General features: G+C 43.7%; 3 protein-coding genes across 6 annotated transcripts; all 3 read right to left on the bottom strand.

Annotated features, from left to right (window-relative positions):
• Positions 1–196: 196 nt before the first annotated feature.
• Positions 197–7,328, bottom strand: LOC129596559 (uncharacterized). Of its 4 annotated transcripts, none has more exons than XR_008691452.1 (6): positions 6,391–7,328; positions 5,256–5,351; positions 3,259–3,987; positions 1,191–1,597; positions 840–1,058; positions 197–707 (listed from the first exon to the last, which is right to left on the bottom strand). XR_008691452.1 is itself a non-coding variant. In XM_055493885.1 (3 exons), the coding sequence occupies exons 1-3, from the start codon at positions 7,000–7,002 to the stop codon at positions 3,385–3,387; spliced, it is 1,311 nt and encodes a 436-aa protein (XP_055349860.1). In that variant the 5' UTR covers positions 7,003–7,328; the 3' UTR covers positions 2,522–3,384. The 4 variants fall into 4 exon arrangements, 1 of the variants encoding a protein (XP_055349860.1); XR_008691453.1 differs by having other exon boundaries at positions 197–676; XR_008691451.1 differs by having other exon boundaries at positions 197–1,058.
• Positions 7,329–8,950: 1,622 nt separating this feature from the next.
• On the bottom strand, positions 8,951–11,544 carry LOC129596598 (uncharacterized). The gene is made up of 2 exons (XM_055493924.1): positions 10,943–11,544; positions 8,951–9,149 (listed from the first exon to the last, which is right to left on the bottom strand). The coding sequence occupies exons 1-2, from the start codon at positions 11,525–11,527 to the stop codon at positions 8,979–8,981; spliced, it is 756 nt and encodes a 251-aa protein (XP_055349899.1). The 5' UTR covers positions 11,528–11,544; the 3' UTR covers positions 8,951–8,978.
• Positions 11,545–14,860: 3,316 nt separating this feature from the next.
• Positions 14,861–23,197, bottom strand: LOC129596590 (solute carrier family 13 member 2-like). The gene is made up of 13 exons (XM_055493917.1): positions 23,026–23,197; positions 22,381–22,530; positions 21,726–21,841; positions 21,459–21,517; positions 20,425–20,696; positions 20,085–20,239; positions 19,653–19,772; positions 19,452–19,583; positions 19,047–19,350; positions 18,934–18,982; positions 17,447–17,454; positions 15,408–15,545; positions 14,861–15,181 (listed from the first exon to the last, which is right to left on the bottom strand). Exons 1-13 carry the CDS (start codon positions 23,119–23,121, stop codon positions 14,861–14,863), a joined length of 1,920 nt encoding a protein of 639 aa, XP_055349892.1. The 5' UTR covers positions 23,122–23,197.
• Positions 23,198–23,497: the final 300 nt, after the last annotated feature.

Here is a 23,497-nt window from a genome sequence, read left to right as displayed (position 1 = left end):
CCAAACTCCGTTAATGGAGATATCTTACTTGGTCTGCTGAGTTTTTTTCACTGTGTCTACAGAGTGTTTTGGTGTAAGGGATTTTATTTATTTATTGCGAGGGTTTTTTATGTGCGAAGGATATTTTAATGGAACGTGTTGTGACACACAGTGATTTTTATTCGGTGCTCAATGGTTTTTGTGATGTTCATTTTTGTCAGTCCGACGCCGAGCCATTTTCGGGTGTTTTTTCTTTTGCGACGGATTGAATAATAACACTGAGCAACGGTAAACAATCATAATTTCCCGTTGAATTATACAGTTTTCAGATTTTTTGTGTAGAAGTAGTTTGCAAAAACATACAGATTTTTTTAAGGATTTTTTTTGTCATTTCGTCGTGTTTCTTTCCTGAAAACGCACAGAAAGTACCCTTTGCAGCAGTGCGGCAATCAACGCCCCATGTGCTGATAAACATCCACTGCAGCCAGATAACGGCCACGATCAGCGTCAGCAGCATTCCCGGCAGGGAGAACAAGAGAAACGTGGCAAAGTTCACGCCGGTGGCTGGTATGTCCCTTGGAGACGATAATGGGCATCGTGCGGCTGGTTCGTGCCGGTCAGCGCCGCCGTGCCGCCAATGTTGGCCGCGTACGCCACGCACAGGTCATTCCTCACATGCAGCGCAACTCGTCTGCATCTAAATGCATTCTGCTCAACGACTCCGACTACTATGGAGCATCAGCGGAACTTAGACAAGCGGTAAATTAATATTTATTGATTCATGTATCGTTAAATCCTTTTACCAAGATATTGACCGCCACGTGCAGCGGAGACGTATATCTTTGAGGCGTCACCCTTACCTGTTGGTGACCTTTAGCGGACATGTACCAGCTGTGGCGCCAGCTGAACCGTTCTCGGCACATCACGAGGACGGTTAAAATATCCGAGAGGTTCTCAGTTTTTTAGCCGTCCGTTTACGTCGAAATAGCTCTAGCATGGCGGTCTCAGCGATGCCGTGATCATGGCCGTAGTCGGTGGACACAGCCGATTGTCGAGAATTGTACAAATTCTATTCACATCTACAAAATTTACCAGTGACCGGTGACCGGCACATGAAACCATTCACTCAAAGTGACCGGAATATGAGAATAGCGAAGTACCTCATTTACGTTCATTTTTGTATTATAATTAGAAGCTTATATTGCACTAACCGGTATTGCTCTCTTAGATTGTTTTCTTCTGCGGCCACGGCGATGCTCAGACTGCCCATGAACAACATGGTCGAATCCCCCGCAAGCAACAGAAAACACTTTCTCAAATTTCTTAATAAGAATCCCATGTATCTATCCTAATTATCAATACCTACATGCTCATGATACTCTTTTGCTATGCTCGTAATGTGGCCACTGAAGGATGAAAAACTGCTTGTAGATTTTTGTTTCTATGTTCAATATTTATGACAAGGGGCTCGTTGGGGATAATTGTCGGCCACATGTTACTGCAAGATGAAGATGGCCAATTTCGTCAGCGATTCCAACGGTACTTTTGCCCAGGGAAAATCAGCGTCGAGTGACATTCTGGCAAACCTTAGGTCACCGGCCTGCCACTGCTTTAACACCTAAAAGGAGATTTCATTCTTGGATACTACAGTGAAACTCCTCTTCACATTCACCTTCCTATAATATTCACCTCATTACTGCATACATGAGGCTGGGAACCAAACCGTCCGGTAGACTTTAACACAAGGACAGTTCTCTCTATAACATTCACCCCCTTACAGCTATAACATACACCTTTTATGGAACCGGTAACAGTTTTACCAGCTTATTCAACCCCAGCATAACATATAGTTGGCTAGGCTGGTAAAAAACCAGTTCGTATACTGTAAAACAAAGTGCTGGCTTTTAATTGTAATCCGTTTAGTACCGGATCTTCCAACGCCAGGCATACAAAAGGGCAGCAAAACCAACATTCAGACCGATTAATATCCACACTCTGGTATTTTGTTAATATTTTGGTAAAGTAAAACCCCCGGCGGCTACGCCCCAGAGCCCTTGAGGGCAGTGCTCCTGTATAACATACACCTCTCTGTAACATTCAGAAGGCCTGGAACGGAGGGTGTATGTTATAGGGAAGTTTGACTGTAACGGAATGCTTGTTATTGTGTTTGGAAACATTCAAATTTTTAAAAGGTCACGGAAACACCGCGTCCCCATTTGTAGCCACCAAGAAGAGCCCGGAGAATACAACCCGGCTTGGTATGACAAAGCTACTCCAAATTATTCAAGCCTTCAAGGTGGCCATGTTCGAAAGATGACCTATACCTAAAATCTGCCTTAAAAGACATTGGCATGGGTTAAAGTGCTACGTGCTGGATATAAAAATCAGTAAACGTTTTCGTTTCCACTTATTTTGAGATATCACTTGGGTGATATCAGTTCGGATTTTTGTAGTGAGTGCGTTTGAGGCACCAGTGTTTGAGATTAAATACGATTCAGCGGAGATAAATTATAATAAATGTCCACAAGTAAATATGCAAGCGGATCGTGTACTGTAGCCGCTCGCTTGAGTTATACCACACAGTTGGTGTACGGGAAAATGCGCATCAAATATACATACTCTGGCCGGGCAAAATGCACGATTCTTATTTACCGTGCTTCTGTAACTCTTTGTGTTACATTTTTCGATCTGATCTATCTGAGATTTAAAAAAACTTATCAGTCTAAAATTTGACACCAAAATAAGGCCATAAACTTTGAGTTTTGATGTATGTACGAGTTTAGCAGCTGATTTGTTGTGGTTTTTGGGGTGCCCCTGGAAGGGGGAGGCACATTGAGCGACAGTATGCTGGTGCCTGAAAGCTGATCGTTCCTGTGGAATACAGTGCGGTTTGTCTAAGAGACTTTTAAAATTGAAAAGAGAAAGTTATCACCTTAAAAACTGATGGACAATATTCTCAGAATAAACGTCAATGAATTTACAATCGCGCTGGTCCGTGCATTTGGCCCGGCCAGCGTGTGTATATTTGGTGCGCATTTTTCCCGTACACCAACTGTGTGGTATAACTCAAGCGAGCGGCTACAGTACTTAATTCGTGTTGCGCAAAGTGCCGCAAACACGCTCGCGATCTTATAGCGCTCGTCGGCTCGACACTCGAGCACACCAGGTTAATTTTTCCACTTCTCGTATACTAGTGGCATTTTAAAGAGGTGGAGATACGGTTTACTAGTTTTGGAGAGCAGTATTAAATTAACAGTAATCACTGTAAGTCTGCTGTACCCATAGAACAGAGCCGTCGTCAAGACTCCGATCTCCAGTCGACTTTGCAGCAAGGAAAGGTGCTCTGAGCGTACATGGGGACACCCCTTCTCCAGCACGCCCAGCGCCGATTCCATTTGCAGTTGATTACCGATAGCAATCACGCACTTCTCCACCACCACGTCCGCAGCCAGGTCCAATATGTTCGACGCAAAAAAAGCCTGTTTTTTGTGTTGATATGCAGTGACATGTCTCGGCGTCCACATAAGGCAACCCACACACGCGCACATTGTCCAGCACCAGGATATCGCAAATACCGTGCAATTTCAAGCGAAATTTCAGCACAAGAGCGTCGGAGAAGGCTAGAATATCGTCGGCCCACACATCGCACTTGGAAAAAACGATTGTTTTAAGTCGTATGTCTTTGACTTGCAGTAAACTAAATAGAGTTTCAAGCGCACGATGCACCCTCTCGCACTGACAGTGATAGCATTGGAAAATCAGCGTCTTCGTGCCATGAGTAACGCAATGATCCACTGCCATGGCAAAATCGTCCGGTAGATACGAACAAACTTCGATTTTCACAGGTAGTACGCACAACATGGAAATGTCCTGCCACGTTCTGCAAACCAGACGGCACCGTATCCGATCGCGTATCTCTAGAAATGAAAATATATGGCTAATGGATTCCGGCGGCAAAATTGCGTTGATGCACGCTGGAAGGATGCCGGTGTCGGGTTCTTTCTGGCCCTAATATACCAGTCAGAAGGAGTCAGTTGCTTTCTTAAATCATTGTGAAGCTCGTTTAATTTGTGCTATAGTGGCGAACTAAGGGAATAATTACGCAAACAATCAAAACCTAAAACATCATTCTTGTTCAGCGAACTTGAAGGCAACATAAACAATTTCTTCTGCCATGTCGCTGAATCATTTTATTTAGTGTAAACTTGCGGAAGCATATAGCAACATGTGCCATGACTGTGGACGAATAAAAACCCATCATTACACTACTGGATGCGGCATGTTATCTCAGCTAGCCAGTCAGCTGATCCTAGAAATCCTGAGTACAGAACGAAACTAAACAGGCCCTCTATCACGAAAAAATAACCAGGAATGTCGATTGATGTATTCCGGGCAGTTTGCTGCTACTTGTACACTACACAACTAATGACTTTTCAATACCAGTTACGCCATGGCCGAACCAACAATGCGGCGACTGACTGCCGCGCAAATTAGATGTATGGTTGTATGAGGGCGGTGCCAAAAATGCATACTCGTATTAAACTCCACCCCTCAGCATGCATACGTACACGAAACTGGTCCAACTGTTAGTCGGTCTCGAAATTTCAAACTATCGTTTTTCGTTTACTTTCTCAACAGAAATTTCTAATCGACACATCAAAAAATGGAGAATAAATTTACAAACTTTTTGGCATATTGCAAGTATTTGTGGATACTATGACAAATCAACAAAGTTGTGGCTGCGCACTTTTAGAAAGCGAAGCGATTATTTAAATTTTGTACCATCTCGTGTTAATTGGGACAAATTCTTCATTTGATTGTAATTATTGAGCGAAGGTCACTTCGTACACATTGCCAATAAAGTATAATAGCAAAAATTATGGGAGGGCGAAAAAACGAAAGTTCGTCTGCATTTTCAAGCATTAGTACGAAGTACTGTGTTTCCGGGTCACTTTCCTTATTGTTAACGTATTCTCATCATTCTTCGTTCACAAAAAACTGGCATAATGTAATTGCAATGCATTAATTTTATGATGGTTTCATCATGCACGATGCGCGCAGGCACTCTGGCAGCCCACATTTTTTTATGAACAACACGGGATTTAAAACCTGGCCGATTACAGTAAACGCGCACTCCCAAACTCCGCTACAGAAATGTGGCACTAATGTTTGACATTGGCAATATGACTTCAAGTTTTAGCGAAGGGAATGATACTTTGTTTGTGTAGAGGAAATAAAATGACTGAACATGGCAGCTTAACGAACGCACCACATACCTGCTCAAAACCGCAATGTAGACGACCCTTGGGTGCAGATGTCCGAGGATTCTCGCTACCACGTGAACGGTCAGCCATTCTTCGGAAAATTTCGGCCTTTGAAAGCGGAACCAAAGAATACTGATGATTGTAAATATTTAAGCACGCTACATTGTTTTTATCACCAGCTCAATGATCATTAATTAAGAAGCGCCCAAGCACCGAATAAATGGTTGAACGGAGAGTCCTCGATTACTGCGGGATACCATTGCGGGTCCGGCTTAACTGAGTGCTAAATAACTGCAGCCCTGGTTCACGCTGACGACCAAGAAGAGGCCTTGCATCCGCTTACTTATACTAGTACAGTTTGGGTTATTTTAATTTTCAGAATTAATGGCTCGATTATTTCATTCATAATTCTTATGAGAGAAATGTTGCAATACGCGGTATTTATGAAAAAGTAAATTCAATATAGGAAATGGCTACTGCCACCCCCTTTGTTTTTATAAATTAAGCACCCCTTTTGATTATTGTCACTCATTACTGCACAAACCCTTCTAGCTGTTTGCCATTACTTGTCAAATGAATGCTTGTATTTTCTTTTTCAATTCTATTCCTGCCGCCACCGGCAGGCGGCAGGAGGTGGTGGCAGGAAAAGACGATAAGCGAAACTTATTGGCAATAAATACATCGCCAAACTGCGGCCTCATTTTTTTATATGATAAACTTAGCATCGCTGAGTTATATGCATCGCTGGGATTATTTTGCTAATGATTTCTGCAGCGAATGCGGAAAGTCCAGAATTATCACGGTCCTCTTGCTGCTACAACGCGGAAACAAAATTCCGGTGTCTTCGCTTCTCCGAGCATCCATCTGTCCGAGCACCGCAATGTCAAGGAGTGCCAACAGTTAAAGCTGGTGCCTATTTTATGTGAGAAAAGGGGGTGAGTGGGTCAACATTAGTCGCACCCTTTATTAAATCTATTTAGTATTTACATGTAAGACAGTCTCAGAAACGTGGTACCAAAGCCAGTGCAGAGTGTGCACTGTGCATCTCGTAACAGAAATTCGGGTGTGGTGAGAATGATGCATGGATCAACGAGAATGTCTATGTTACAGTCATTACAACAAACAGGGCAATAAGCGCCTAACTTACCAGTTCTTCGAAATTCCCTGGTGCGAAACGGGAGTGGGGCTTTGGGCCGCGGGTAATATAAATCAGACAGCCCTCTTCAATCTTCACCAACAAAGCCGGTGAGTCACTCCCGTGCCGGCGATTCCACCAGTGCAAATCCTCCTGGCTGCACGCGCTAGCCAGTTGCAAAAGCGGTCGGCTCAGCTGCACACTGTATCGTTGGTATCGTCCGAAATCTATCGACTCTCTTTCTGCCGTGTTTTGAACATGTAGTCGCGATACCACCTGACGGACGGTCTTTCCATTGCGCTCCATCTCCACAAAAGCGAAGGTTTCGTTCGATCCAGCAATAACGATGGCCGGCGTCCAGCGCCAGGCGTCCTGTTCGCGGCTGCGGCATAGGACTTCAATGGAGTCTCCGGGAGCAAAGGAATCAAGCCCATGGAAATCAGGCGAAATGGGACCAAAACAGCGATCAAGTGGCACTATTTCGGCATGATGATCTGGATAATCGAAGTCGACAATGAAGCTCCGCTCCACTGGAAGAACATCGGTTATCATTCCCTGACGAAAGGATTTGTTGTCGTCTTGCACGGCTACCGCGCCATATAGCCACACCTTGTTTTTGAACATGTTTCGAATAAGGTTGCTGTCGGGCAGCTAAGAGCGATCCTTAAAAAAGTTTCCCGGCAGCTAAGTATAAGAACCGAGTACTGAATGAAGGCTTATCACTAGAACACTAATTATTCTATGATTCTGCATGCGCCTCCACGAATATTGCCACTGAAAAATGGCCTTACGCAATAAAGAAAACCTCCGCTTTGTATTCCTGAACAGCGAGAACAATCTATATTTTCCTCTCTGAAATATTCTGCAGATATTAGACACTCTTCTCGTAAATACTGTTCACTGTTGCCACAGGCCCACAACGATCCAAGCCTATCAGTAAAATTAATGAGTCCTCCGTTGCAAGAAAAATCAATAACAAGCTACTCAGTAGTCATCTTGCATGCGGCATGTTGAATTAAGCATGGTGCAAAGAGTACTCGTAAACATGAATTCATTCACTGCTTGGTATCAGCGAGGGGTGCGGCTTTTACGTACGCGTGTAATCACAAGTATCGTCAGCACGATCAGTTGTGTTTGAGTTGAGGTATGGACTACTAAAAGAGATTCTAAATTTCTTAAAAAGTTAATCTCTTTTGTCTCTTTTCAGAGAAGGAGGGGCAGTAATCCACGGAATGCTGTGCGCCGTGCGGCCGGGAAATGGATTTTTGCTAGTATTATTTTATTAGTATTAAAAAAGATCAGCGTTACTCCGTTAATGGAGATATCTTACTTGGTCTACTGAGTTTTTTTTTCATTGTGTCTACAGAGTGTTTTGTTTGATGTTTTGTTTGGGATATTTATTCGTATGTCTTTGGAACGCTGTTGTGGCACACAGTGTTTTTTTTATTATTTAATTGCTCAATGGGTTTTTGAGATAATTCGTTTTTGTCAGTCCTATACGCCGAACCATTTTCAGGCGTCTTTTTGCGACGGACTGAATAATTACACCGAGTAACGGTAAGCAATCAAATTTCCCGTTAATTGAATTACGTAGTTTTCAGTTTTTTGCGTGAAGTAGTTTTCAAAAACATACAGATCTTTTTTGTCATTTCGTCGTGTTTTCTTTCATAAAAAGGCATACCCTTGCAGCAGTGCGGCAATCACGCCCATGTGCTGATAAACATCCACTGCAGTAAGATAACAGCCGCGATAAGCGTTAGGATCATTTCCGGTAGGAAGAGCAATAGGAACATGGCAAAGTTCACGCCGGTGGCTGGTCCATATAAACTGCATCGTAGAACATATGCCATTATAGATAATTTCGTTTGATTTACTGCAGTTGAGATAAACTAAGCGGCAACAGATTGCCCGTATATATCACTGCAACTGTCGAGGAAACTTATGCATCGATTTCTCCCATGAAGACGATACTGGGCATCATGCCGGTCAGCGTCGCCGTGCCGTAAATGTCGCCCGCGGACGCCACGCACAGGACAATTTCTCTAACGCAGCGCAGCTCTTCCCCATCCATCCGGTTCACGCTTTCGGCTGCAGCTGTGCAACACAAACGAAACTAGCATTACGCGTGATCCGATCCATAGCATTACGCGCACTGCGGTACGCTTCGCTTGTGTAGATTCAGACTGCTCGATCTCTTCCACGGCTAAGCCGTTGCGCAGGCTGCCCATGAACAACATGGCAGAACGCTGTACAGTATGAAAACACATTAAATGTTTTTCGTAATGCACTGAAGCATGTTACTATTAATTAATGCCTTTCTTTTCTTAGTACTTCTCTTGTTTTGTGGCTTTTGCTCTAATTTCATTATGATTCCTGTTATTTAGCCAGGTTTAAATTCCCAGGCTAGATCTCGATCCTAGCCTTTTAATGGGTTACCTGCCTGCCGTACAATAAATATAAACAATAAAGTATAGGGCGCTTTTTTGTGAAGCAACATCTAGCACAGTTAGCTTATTTCTTAATACAGTACTTACAAAATACAAGCACTGCTTCTTGTCACTGAAGGATGAAAAACTGCTTGTAGATTTTCGTTCCTGTGTTCAGTATTTATGACAAGGAGATCGTTGGGGATAATTGTCAGCCACATGCCACTGCAAGATGAAGAAGGCCAATTTCGTCAGGGAATCCAACGGTACTTTTGTCCAGGGGAAATCAGTGGCGAGTGATATTCGGGCAAACCTTGGGTCACCGGCTTGCCATTGCTTTAACACCTAAAAACGAGATTTCGTTCTTGGATACCAACGGAATATTGGTTATTGTGTTTGGAAACATTCAAATTTTTTAAAAGGCCACGCCTTGGAATTACTGTCCCATTTGTGCCACCAAGAACAGTCTAGTGGTATCATATTGGTATGGGGACTATCGGCCGTATGGCACATTGGCAACACGCAAAGCTGTTCCACACTGTTCAATGTGACTGGGTCCAAAGATGACCTTTACACAAAATGAGCCATAAAAAATGTTGGGATATGTTAAAGTGCTGCTACGTGTTCAACCTTAAACCTACAACCGTTTTCGTTTCTACTTATTTCGACTTGTGTGATATTATATCAGTTCGAATTGTTGAAGATATTGCCTTTAAGGGAAGTGGCCCGGTACATGGTACCAAATTCGTGTACATGCATGAAAACTTTTATTTTTTCGCACTCCCAAACACTTTTTTGTTTCGGTTTATGACATTCTGTAGCCAGAAGATATGTGTACACTGGTGTGAAAACCGTTTGTGCGCGCAGCATCCGGTTCGGGAGTTATGGCTGTCAGAAAATTCCAAAAAGTTTAAATGCATTCAGGTGTACCAAAGGTCTCATTATGGACCGATCTCCCTCAGATTTTGCAAGTAAATGCGCATGTCCATGAAGATCGTTTTTACACCGATCCAGACCTCCATAATTTTTTTCAAATTTTAAAATGAATTTTAAATATGTACCGGCCCACTTCCCTTAAGGCATCAGTGTTTGAGTTTAACACACGAGCGAGCGGATACAAATTATAATACATAACTGTCCACAAGTAAATCAGAGCGAATTCTGGCAGGGGATCGTGTTGCGCAAAGCGCCGCAAACACGCTCACGATCTTCGGGCTATGTTACACTGCTCCCCACTCGAACACATCAGCTTAATTTTCCCACTACCAGCCAAGCACCAGCAACATGCGATGTAGGGATTCCCACAAGATTTGTGAGTGTGTAAGTTCCTGACCGTTGAGACTGGCGATCTTCCACGTTTGCCCGCATTGGTACTTTTAAAGATATGGCGACAAAAATTGTGGAACCTGCGATTCGGCCAACAAAGGTGTTTGTAATTTGTACACCAGAAACTCAGTGGGTGCACTGAGTTACTGGTGTATAAATGCGCTGTTGTATCTTGTTTAAAGCTTGGTCAGAAATGCTGTGTGTTCTGGAGCAATGGTTGTTGCTGTTGTGAGTGCCTGCTGCCTCGAATAGGGCGCTGCCCTGAATGTGTGCGGACGCTAAACTATTAAACCTTACACTTCCCGTATACTAAATGCCAGTTAAGAATTAGCGGAAATTAAATTACCGCTGAATTCGTTAATTTCCCTGTACTCTCACCCCTGTATTTTCCGGCACCGGTTCTGTGCCGTGTGCAGTTGCTCGTGCGCGACGCATCGTGATGCTTATTTCTCATAACGGCTTTCCACTTGTTGCTAGCTCAACATTTTTCGTTTACCACCCGCCCGCCCTACTTTAGCGGCCGCGGTATTCATTATCTAGCATCATGCTATGTACTTGTTGTTCAATAAAGGGGGGCGAAGAAATCGGGCACAGGCGGAGGGTGCCGGTAGTGAGCAGTCTGTACCGCCAGGTAAGACTCTCAGCTGCAATTGCGCACCTCCGGCCATGCCGGTAACTTTCAACTCCACAAACCGCACGTCGAGTTGTCTCCACCGGAACGCCATTCAGAATGCACGGATAATTTAATGGCATTTATAAAGAGGTGGAGATACGGTAGGCTAGTTTAATCATTGCATGAGGGTCTGCTGTACCTGTAGAACCACAGCCGTCGTCAAGATTCCGGTTTCCAGCCGACTCCGCAGTAGCGGAAACTGCTCTGGGCGTACAGGGGGGCATCCCTTCTCCAGCACACCCAGCGCCGATTCCATTTGCAGTTGATTACCGATAGCAATCACGCACTTTTCCACCAGCACGTCCGCAGCCACATCCAATGTGTCCGACGCAAAAAAGCCGGTTTTTTGTGTTGATATGCAGTGACATGTCTCGGCGTCCACATAAGGCAACCCGCACAGGCGCACGTTGTGCAGCACGAGTATGTCGCAAATGCCGTGCAATTTCCGGCGAAATTTCAGCACAAGAGCGTCGGAGAAGGCTAGAATATCATCGGCCCACACATCGCACTTGGAAAATACGATTGTTTTAAGTCGTATGCCTTTTATCTGCAGTAAACTAAACAGAGTTTCCAGCGCACGATGCACTCTCTCGCTTTGGCAGTGGTAGCACTGGAAAATCAGCGTCTTCGTGCCATGAGTAACCCAACGGTCCACTGCCATGGCAAAATGGTCCGGCATTAAGTACGAACACACTTCGATTTTCACAGGTAGGAGGCGCGACATCGCGATGTCACGCCACGCTTTGCAAACCAGGCGGCACCGTATCCGATCACGCAACTCCAGAAAGGAGAATATATGGCTGATGGATTCGGGCGGCAAAATCGCGTTGATGCACGCTGGACGGAGGCCGGTGTCCAAACTCCGCTACAGAAGTGTGGTACTGACGTTTAACATTGGCATTATGACCTCAAGTTTTACCGAAGGGAATAACACTACGTTTCTGTCGACGGGATAAAAATGACTGAACATGGCAGTGTAACAAATGCACCACATACCTGCTTGAGACCCTTGGGCGCATATGTCCGAGAATTCTCTCCACCACGTGAACGGTCCGCCATTCTCCGGAAAATGCTGGCCTTTGGAAAAAATCGGAATCAAAAAACGCTGACGCAAATTTAAGCACGTTACATTATTTTTACGATTCCCAAGGAGAATGTCACTACCACAAATCCTTGCAACAAACAGGTCAAAAAGCGTGTAACCTACCAGTTCTTTAAAATTCGCTGGTGCAAAATGGGGGTGGGGCTTTGGGCCGCGGGTAATATGGATCAGGCAGCCCTCTTCAATCTTCACCACCAAAGCCGGGAGGTAACTCCCGTGCTGGCGATTCCACCACTGGAGATCCTCCTGGCTGCACGCGCTGCCCAGATACAAGAGTCGTCGGCTCAGCTGCACACTGTATCGTCGGTATCGTTCCAAATCTATCGGCTCTAATTCTGCCGTGTTTTTAACATGTTGTCGCGATACCACCTGACGGACGGTCTCCCCATTGCGCTGCATCTCCACAAAAGCGAAGGTTTCGTTCGATCCAGCAATGACGGTGGCCGGCGTCCAGCGCCATGCCTCCTGTTCGCTGCTGCGGCATAGGACTTCTATCGAGTTTCCCGCAGTAAAGCGAACAATCCCATGGGAATCAGGCGAAATGGGGCCGAAACAGCGATCAAACGGCACTCTTTCGGCATGATGATCGGGGTAATCGAAATCGATGAGGAAGCTCCGCTCCAGCTGAAGTAGATCGGTGATCATTCCCTGGCGGAAGGAGTTATCGTCGTCTTGCACGGCGATGGCGCCATAAAGCCACACCCCGCTTGTGAACATGGTTCGAATAAGGTCGCTATCAGACAGGTATGAGCTTTGTCGCAGAACCGAGTACTGAAAGCTTTTTGCTAGAATAATTATATTCTTCTGCATGCGCATCCACAAATATTACCGCTGAAAAAATGGCCTGTAATTTACATGAATCGTACGCAGTAAAGAAAACTTCCGTGTTGTATTTCTGGAGAGAGAGACAATTTATTACTCTTTTTTTCTGGAAATATGCTGCACAACTTCGTTAATTCTGCTGAATGTTGCTATAACGATCCAAGCGTATCAGTCAATACTCGTACGTCGCCCTCTGTTACAGGAAAAATCAATTAACAAGCTACTCATCATACGGCATGCGGCATACTTTACGTAAGCGAACATGTTGCAACGAGCAAACTTGGATTCATTCAGTGCTCCGTATGAGCAAGGGGTGCGGCTTTTGCATACTCGTATAAACAAATAATAATTTATTATTGTTATCGTACACTGATTTGAGACAGTGAGATGATTGTACAGCTGCCAATCGAAACAAATCTAACTGAGGTTCCATTCGATTCAATAGCGCTAGAGATTTTTACTGTAATTATCGTGGGCCATTAATTTCTTTACTGGAAAGCTTACATTATTTTGTTGCTTGGGCACTGGACAGCCGGTACAGAAGACAAGCTGCGTAAAAGAGACAAATTTGTCTTTTTTGATAGAAAATGTTCCCAAAGGAAATTCCGCCGGCGTTTGGACGACATGAATTCCCTCGGCGTTTTGACTATGCAAAAATTCTGCCGGCGTTTTGACCACACAAAATTTGCGCCGGCAGAAAATTCCGCCGGCGTTTTGACATTGGCCCATTGAGAGGAATGTCCGTTCATTCCTGTCGTACTCCTAGAGCAACGGCAATGTGCATCGTCTACGTATACACTACATGTATACAGTGCTTTATGTATCCTTATACTTTTTCTGTCCTCTGTTAATTTCAATGCCCATCTCAGCGTATTTCTGCAGATTCCTTCACGTATCCTACATGTATTCTGTTAAAAAACATTAAATTACCAGGGTCCACGGGAGATGTGGAACGGATACGGTAAGGATACTTTAGGATACTAAACGGTACCCATCAAATTAACCAAGGTAAAAGCTGGATACATAAACGGCAGTACAAGAATACGGTGGGATACTGCAGGCTGTTGAAGAGTTGATGCTCATGCAATATCAACTGCTATTCCGCACGCATTACGGCCCTTCTTGGATGATGTATCCTACAGTATTCTCAACTACTGTGGTATCCCATATGTATTCTCCGTGTATGATGCCGTCTTCAGCTTTGATGGTTACTGTAATGTAACCAAGGTGTATAGGGTAACCACCTGTGTATATAGGGTAACCACCTATCCACCTTGATGTACCTATCCACCTTGATGTAATTAACGTCAGTATGCTGATGTATCCTTACTGTATCCGTTACGTACCTTTCATGTACCCTGCTTGGATACATGAATACTGGGGTACTTGGCTGAATGTCTTGGATTTCTTCTGTTGTCTTATGTTTACTTAGGTTTTGTCAGTAGAATATCTACGGGATACACTGAGGATACTGCGGATATAAGGTAGGATATGGTAGTGATAGAAGAAGATGGCAAAATCTCAGAATACAGGCAGGATGCGTATAGGATACTGCCAGGATACCGTGGAATACAGTGGAAACATTTCCCAAAAAATACCAAGAAAAGTTAACGTGTACGAAGTACAAACTCGTCCGTATACAAACAGTTGGGTGACCATCTTTAACTTCGACCCGCCACTTCATGTTCCGCCTGCCAGCCGGACACTTACTGTTTCTCAGTGGTCACTCGTTCCATATCTCCCGGGTCTCTGGCAGTTGCCTGTGTGAGATCCAGGGGGAAATTGGGGTATAAATGCAAGCTTGAATCGCCAACATTAACCCGTGCCTTTGGATTTGCTAACGTTTAATCTGTTTTTCAGGCTGTCTTTTCCCTTTCTGTGATAGATCGGGGCCTTTCCCGGCCATGATCGACATTATTTGCCCGAAGGAATTAAAGTGCCCAGCCTTTCTGGTTTTCTTGTTAATAATTATAAAAATTATTGCTGTACAAGAAGAAAAGAAAGAAACCAAAACAGCCAACATTCTTCTACAGATAGGTCTGTGTATTCGTTCAATTAATGGACTAAACGAGGGAAGAACATTAAGTATGTCTCAGGTCAGAATAGGAACTCCAATGCAAAGGATGTAGGGAATCAATAGGCTAGCGTCGTTATGTTGTTCGCCACAGCGCCAGTGGTGTTGATAGGCAATCCCAAGGGGAGGGCGATGAGCCAGGCCGGTGTTTGGAGGAGCTGGAAGAGCCCGACGCCGGTGGTGTGCAGATTAACGAGAAGGATGACAATCGCCAGCAGACTGAGTCCGAACCCGGCCACGACCATGTCCCGGATGCGCAGGAAGCCCGAGCCGAAGGCGATGGCGTTGGGGGGCGTGGCCACCGGTAGCATGAAGGCGAAGGAGCAGGCCATGGTCGCCGGCAACATCAAGTACAGCGGATTGACATGCGACACTTCCGCCTACAGCATCCCCCACACAATGTTGTGCATAGGCTTATTTTTATTTCGAAATCTCGCAGTCTGGAAAACTCAAAAAATTCTAAACTCTAGAACATTACTAGAACTCTGGAACTCTAAAACATTAACAGTATTCGTACTGGAGATCAAAATCAAGCAGGTTTCTGCCATTTTGCTCTACGCGTGTTCCGTGGTAATAATTTCAGTTCTGTTATAATGGAACACCCACCAATTTGGCCAGAATGGGCAGGAAAATGGTGGCGATGGTGCCGTTACTAGCAAACTCCGTCAGGGTTGAGACCAGCAGGACGATGACGATAACCATGCCCCCAAGATTTTGAGAGAATTGTGTCGGATAAGATGTCACCTATACGTGAAATCAAAGTAACAAAAAAACTTGTTAGTAAAGCAGAAGCGGTTAAAACATGTGCTATGGTCATTGAAACATCCCACGAAGGCTGCCTTTTTCTTGAAAAAACCGGTAACATAAAATTTGATTTTTGCATGTGCCCGGTCGAACGTTACGTAATGCGTTGTTTTAACTGTAACGAGAGTGGGCATGTGGCCAAGTTCTGCAAAATGCCGAATCAACGCAGAGCTGTTGGAGAACCCGAAATAATGGGTTCAAAAAACTCGCAGGGGTAAACAGCGATAAAAAGTATATGCAAGTAATGAATGTTAATCCAAAACATTTTCGAAATATAAAAATCAAATATTGCAATATTAACAGTATATTTTCTAAGAAAGAAGAAGTTAGGCAGTTTTGTTCTGAGTCTGATGTTAGTGCGCTTACGGAAACGTGGGACCAAGAAATTTATTCTGATAATTTTTTGCTGACCTGCGCAAATTTAACGTTTTTCGCCAATGGCGGAAATGGTCGGACAGCCACGGTGGAGTTGCTTTAGTTTTATCAAAAAAACTAAAAGGTTTCAGGCGCACAGATCTCGATAGAGATGATCTTGAAATTTTGTTCGTAGAATCGCCTGTTCTGGACTGTTTATTCGGTGTTGTCTATATACGACCTTCAAAAAAGGCTTTGCTAATACCGGTACTTGTTGAACATTTACAAGAAAATCTTTCTGTCGAGTTACGTAACAAGCTTATTTTGATGGGTGATTTCAACCTGCCAGATATCTGTTGGAATAGTATGAGAGCCCCTACCACTGCGTCTCAGCTGTTGCTTAATTCTATGAAGGAATTTAATTTTCGCCAACTTATACGCTTCCCCACTAGAGAAAACAACATCCTTGATCTTTGTTTGATTTCTACGCACCGCTTTGTCACGGACGTTGAATGTGTGTCACCTCCATCCGCTTCGAACGACCATTATGCTTTTCAGTTCCGCGTTTATTATAAATGTCGTAAAGCTGAATTTCAGTCAGGTGTTAAGCACTGGAAAATTCCTCCTGATAAAATCGGACCTTTTCAAAATTCATTAACTGCGATAGATTGGCAGTGTGTCTTAACAGATAGTGACCCATCTGTTATGGCAACACAGTTGGAAAACGAGATTTTAAACGTTGCACAGCGTTTTTTTTGCGTACAGCGAACGTACAGCTAAAAAAACTAAAAAATATCCGTTAGCCATTCGTAAAGCGATAAATCGTAGAAATAGGCTATTCCGCAAAATGCAGCAAGAAAATAATGTGGTAAAAAAAGACAGTTTGAAAGGATTATGGAAGGCCGAATCTCTGAAAGTCGACACTATTCTCAAAGCACACCGCAGGAACGCCATTTTAGACGTTGCGATGGCGACCAGAAATAATCCAAAAAAGTTTTGGCAGTTTATCAAACAAAGTGTTGACAAAAAAACTCTGCCGCCCATTAAAACGCCAGAAGCTACCACCCTTTTTTCAGACGGCGACAAAGCAAATAGATTTAACGAAGTGTTTCTCGTGTCTCAAAACAACTGCCCTTCTCATTGCGCTATTTTGCCTCCCAAACCTGGAAACAGGGAAATTGTTTTTAAAGTAAGCGAAAATGACGTTTTAACGGCTCTAAACGAAATGAAATTTTCTTCTTCTTCCGGTCAGTTCAAAATCTCTAACTCGTTAATAAAAGCATGCGGCAGCTCAATTGTGACACCGCTTGTTACTTTGTTTAATGCTTGCGTCAAATACAGTACATTTCCGTCGCACTGGAAAACGTCGTACGTGACACCTCTTCCCAAAACGTCTGTTGACCAAACGGTGATTACTAATTACCGCCCTATCGCAATTCTGCATCCTATTTCAAAAATTTTTGAAAGGTGCATTGCGAACTATTTACGATGCTTTCTGGAAAGTAATTGCTTGTTAAGTGAAAACCAGTTTGGATTCCGTGCTAAACGTAACACGGAACTGCAGTGTTTGGTTTTTTCGAAATTTGTTAAGGACTTTATTGATACCGGAATTGAAGTTGATGCGATAATGTTAGACTGCACTAAAGCCTTCGATCGGGTTGATCACCATTCCTTGTTGACAACGCTCGGTTTGCTTGGTATTGACCCAGACGTTATTAGTTTGTTGAATAACTATTTACTTGGTAGGCAACAGATTGTAGTCGTGAATGGTGTATTTTCAAAACGTGGGGTAGCTACAAGCGGAGTACCACAAGGTTCGGTATTAGGCCCAATACTGTTTATTTGCGAAATTAACGGGTTGGTGTTTGTTCTGCTTAATGGTAGCCGGATTTTTATTTTCGCTGATGATGTGTTTTTATGTAGGCCTATAATAACAGGCGATGACTGTACAAAATTTCAAGAAGATATTGATGCCGTATATAATTCAGCTCTTGCTAAACGATTGACCTTTAACCCGAAAAAATCAGTACACATGCGCTTCTCCATGAAGCGAAGTTTGAATGAAGTACATAAATATGTTCTGCACAATGTTGAGATTGAAAATCGTCCTATCGCCAAATATTTAGGGTTGTTGGTCGATCGAAAACTGCGGTGGAGTGAACACACGAGTAGTTTGTGTACCAAGATCCGGAAGCGCATAGGCTACATTTTATCGCTTTTTAACCATTATGATTCTGCAGCACTTATTTGTTTATAATATAAAGCATTAATTTTTCCCCTTTTCGATTATTGCAGTCCAGTTGTTAAACCCTTTTTTAAAACTCATAGAGACGATTTAGATAAATGTGCGCTGAAATTTCTGAAAAGATTGCGAATGGGCAGTGCACTTACATATTACTGTGGCCGGCTTCGCGAAATAGACTGGGACGGGGTTGAATTACGTCGCATTAAAACCTCTTTGTGTGTTGCATATAAACTCGTATTTGGCATGCTACCTTTCGGTAACAACTTTTTCATTAGTTATGAGTCAGTTACTGCCGCTAGCACTGTTGCAGGTAACACTCGGAATGCTGATCGGATGTCGCGCCACCCGTTCCCGATCCAAGCCGCCAGGACCAGTTTTTGTGGATCGGAAGTGCCAGCCAGCGAAGACTCCTTCGGATGGAGGATCGCTAAACTCTGGAATGATCTCGATTTGGATCTATCGTCGTATCGTTCACTGCAAGCCTTCCAAACAGCACTGGAAGACGTCTCATGGAAGGAGATCGCATCTGCTAAAGACCACCTGCCATCGAATAATCTTGACCTCTGATAAAATCGATGAATTGTTTATTTCTTTCTTTTAAGAGTTTAAAATTGCTGTTCCTCTTATTTGATTATGTTGACCTGTCTATAGATCTCGATAAGGAGTGATTCCTTGTATCTGTAGACATTAAGCTATTAAAACCTAAAACCTAAAACCAGGGCGGCAGACGCGTCAAGTAGTGCATCTGGTCTTTCATCCAGTCCGCCAAACCGGACACCTGCGAAAAACGTTGCACTGTTTACTTACTAGTTCATCGTATTCGTGCCCATGCATCGTGGTACCTGTGTGGCATCTGCCAGGGCGATAGCCCCACCCAGCAGCAGGAAGACATCCCAGGGGAAGCGGCGTTTCATGGCGGCCCATGTTAGAATCGGCGGCAGGGAGGCGTGACCTTTACTGTCATTCGCCGGCGATAATTTTCGCGGCCAGATGAAGAGCAGGAAGCTGACGAGGATGGCCGGCGTGGCGTCGCTGACGTAGCCACGGGGGAACCACGCCTGCCAGCCGGCGATGAAGTACGGGTCGCGGAGAATCCAGGCCGTGACCAAGAAGAGGAACAGCAGCATTACGCTCGCTTCGCCAAATCTGTCAAGTAGAAAACATGCCATCAAACCGTGAAAATACGAGAGTGACATTATTTTTCAAATCAGTTTTATCATTTCAATTTAGCTTCCAAATTAGCGTACCCGATGGTGCCCAGGTCGTTGTATTTGGCCTGGATTATCTGTCGCACAGTACTGCGCTCCTGCAGCATGCCGGCGCGGAGTGCCTCCCTGGATTTCACGGGCGCCGTATTCTTCCCGCGTTTTCTACAGGACCTATGGATATTAGAACTGTACTAGGCTTATAGTAAATTTAAACCCGAGTACTGCGACTTTTTAACGTACCATGTGCTGATAAAAATCCACTGCAGCCAGATAAAGGCCACGATTAGCGTCAGCAGCATTCCCGGCAGGGAGAACAACAGAAACGTGGCAAAGTTCACGCCGGTGACTGGTCCATATAAACTGCACCGTGCACCAATATGTCATTACGAACAATTTTAATAAGTAACAACTAACAATTATTAAATAAATAATACACTTGAAGAATCACCGAGATATTAATTTTCATTGAATGCATTCGTGCGGACGAGTATACATGGGTATAAAGAGTTATGTAATGGAGTCATACTATGTCTTAGCAACGGCAACGGTATCTGCGAATACCAGCTGCAGAATGTCAGTCGAGTTGTGTACGAGCAGCAAGAAACAACAGCGTATTTGGCAATACGTGACAAGTTATAAAGGTCATTGGTTGAAATCAGCACTATAACGTACGCGTCGATTTGTCCCTTGAGGACGATGTTGGGCATCGTGCCGGTCAGCGTCGCCGTCCCGCCAATGTTGGCCGCGTACGCCACGCACAGGATCATGCCTCGCATACAGCGCAGCTCCTCCGCATCCAAATCCAGTCTGCTGAAGGATCCCGTCTCCTGTGAAGCACCAACGGAATTAAGCCGGCGACCAGGTTCTAACATATACAGACTCATAATTCGCTACGTCTTTTTTTCCGAAAAAATCAGCTCGCTATTCGCGCGTAACGGGGCCGTTACCTCTTTGTTTTGGGAGCTTTATATTTGTTGTGCTTATAACCTTGTCTGCGAGGCGTTGCCTTTACCTGTTGGTGAATCTTAGCGGGCACCGTGCCGCCCGATGCTGCGACCGAGGCGCTCGCGTTGTCAGCCGGTTTGCACAGCTCCATGACGATGTTAGTGCTCGGGCTGATGGCCGGCAACTGTATTCCCACGCACAGTATCGTTCCTCCACGGTTGTGAGACGACGGAGAGCGGGAGAAAATCCGCGGAGCTCGAAGTTGGTCGGCAGCTCGTTGGCGTTTAAAGAGCTCCATCATGACGGTCTCCGCGATCGGGGTGATCATGGCCGTGGCCGCTGAAAATAACCGACTCCGACAATTTTGTGTTATTTTATGTAATTGCAGACACATTTAGAAATTTCTAGAAAATTCATTTGTTTGTATTTTTAGATTAAATTATAGATTTTATAAGGCTGTGGCCACAAAATAACGAAAAACTGCAAGATCGGCAGCAGAAGACGCGGAAGAGCGAAAGAGGAACAACTACAGGGAACTGACAGATCGCTATTTTCTCCAACCAGTTTCCTTTGAGACTACGGGAACTTGTAGCGCCAGTACCCGTCAGTTCATCAGTGAAGTCGGCCGACGCATAAAAGATCAAACAGGAGAAGCGCGCGCTACCGAGTTTTTGTGGCAGTGTATAAGCGTCGAAATTCAGCGCGGAAATGCCGCATCTGTTCTGGGTACTGTTGGTTGTTCAAAAGAACTGGAAGAGTTGTTCCATTTGTTTTAGCTATTCAATATTTGAGTTTTAAGTGTAAAACGGCATTTTGCTTGTACAATGTAGAAAGAGAAACAAAAAACTGCAAGCGCAGGCACACACACTACTTCACAAGTAAAATTTGAATTAACTAAAAAACAACAAAAATCTCTATCCACCCGCGGGTAAAACAGCAAGGTACTTAACAGCAGTAAGATTTCCTTTAAAAGCTAAACTAAAACGTCGCTTCATATAAAACCAGTAGAACGCGCTTCTCCCGTTAAACAACGAACTTTTTGACCCATAAATTATTTTTTGACCCGGTTTATGTTATACATAGTTATAAGCGTAAACTGACCGGTATTGCTTATCCACATGGATAGAAATCCCGAAATGCACATAAACCCCAGCATTAGCCTGTTGACAAAACATCTTCACAATTATTTTTGCGAGCTTACGTATATAGGAATTACAGTAATATATGATTGTAGTAATATATAATATATAATTATTGAGCGAAGCTCGCTTTGTACCTACTTTATTGAGGAATAAAATCACATCCTTATGGAAACAGTATATTAATAATACGTTAAATTTTGGCGACATAATTCTGAATGCTGTTTACCAGCGTGGATGTGATCCCACTAGGAGCAGAACGCGTAATGCGATGCGCTGGTGCAGATGGCTCTCCTCCACGGCCACGGCCACGCTCAGACTGCCCATGAACAGCATGGCAGAATCCTACACGATACGTCAGAATAATTCATCATGTTTACTGTTGTTTACTGTTTATCATAATATCACTATTATCATAGTAGTAAAACTTTATTCTGTAAGTTTAAGAAAAAGACAACGCCACTGCGTTCACAACATGTATGTACTTTAAAAAATCCAATCCAACTATAACATCTAATATTACAATTGCAGTTATATTAACGACCTCGCGTTTGTCCTTCTTAAGTTCACCGTGCATGTAGTTATTTAGTAATACATCAGCGTAAGTATACGTGGGGTACAACGTTAAGTAGTAACCTTTTCCCAATTTAGGCGACACAGTTGCAGCAAATGTTGAAAATCGCATCGCGATCGACTTTAATATTACTGAAAGCAATTTATGTCAGTTAAATAACACAGAATTTTTTTTAATAACACAGGTATTTATCTGTGTAAATACAGATCTGGAAAGATGTATGAGACCAGATTGATACTTCAGGTTATAGCCGCGCTTTAGATAACATAATTTCTTTGCAGCAACTTCCATGCAATTTAAAGTGACTGACCTTAAAGTAATTGCGGCACACATTCTTGGAGGACTGGACGCCGAGCGTGGGCAAGAGGATGGCCGGCAGGATCGCCACGATGGGCATCGGCAGGACTTCCGCCAACCAGAAGACGCTCATCAGCGCCAGCACGTAGGCGCAATGGGCTGCCTACAATGATCATCTGATTAAACGAGTATCAAAACCAAAAACGGTATAAAATTTTCTAACGTTATGTAAAGAAGATTATTAATAGCCCGGTAAGATATCTCCACGATTTTAAATTAAAGGCTGATGTGCTTCTTTAGACAAAAACAGTACTTAATATTAAGTAATTATACTTTATTTGAATCTGCCCATAGTTTGGCGTTACGATTGTACGACCTGGGTGCGACTTCTCGGTTGGGTAACTTTATCTCATAAAATCAAACCAAAACGTAAAAAATTTTCTAATTTGAGCAGCAAAGAATTTCCAAAAGCCGGATGCGATTTCTTCTTTTAAAAGAGCTGGCTACTGTAGTTGGATAAGCATAATATTAAAATAATGATAATCACAACCAAGAACAGGTGCATAAACAGCCGCTCCGTGACCTTTCCTGACCTTTACCAAGAGTTCATGCAGAAGATTTTAGAAAAACAGGATTCCATAATTGTAATAACGCACACCTTGGTGGCAATAATGAGAGGCAGCGGAAGGAACACCAGCGCCACAGCGACAACAAACAGCTGCCGCCAGAATCTCCGCAATCCATTCAACAACATCTTTCTTCACACAGTTATAGCAGCGTTGAGTGTGTATAATCCCGATCGAACGGTGATAGATTCCAAAATCTTATAAAATTTGCCAAACTCTCTTTGTAGAAATCTTGTTTGATGATTAACAAGTAAAAAAGTGCAGCAGTATGTACATTTTTGACATTTTTTGTGTTCTTAAATAGGCGTGTTTTAGATGAGGCAATCATGTATTTTAATTTAATTAAGCAGTAAAATAAGGAAAAACCGGTTTATGGACGTCACTTCATACTCGAATTGCTGGCTGCCAAGTATGGCGCTTGCAAAACACGGTAGCCGTGAATGTAACGATTCCAAGTGCCACTCTCCTGCGCGCGTATTATTTACAATCGCGGGCTCTGACACC

Source organism: Paramacrobiotus metropolitanus, unplaced genomic scaffold, assembly GCF_019649055.1.
Source record: "Paramacrobiotus metropolitanus isolate TYO unplaced genomic scaffold, Prichtersi_v1.0 Parri_scaffold0000092, whole genome shotgun sequence".
NCBI lineage: Eukaryota > Metazoa > Tardigrada > Eutardigrada > Parachela > Macrobiotidae > Paramacrobiotus > Paramacrobiotus metropolitanus.
This window is presented reverse-complemented; position numbering and strand designations above follow the sequence as displayed.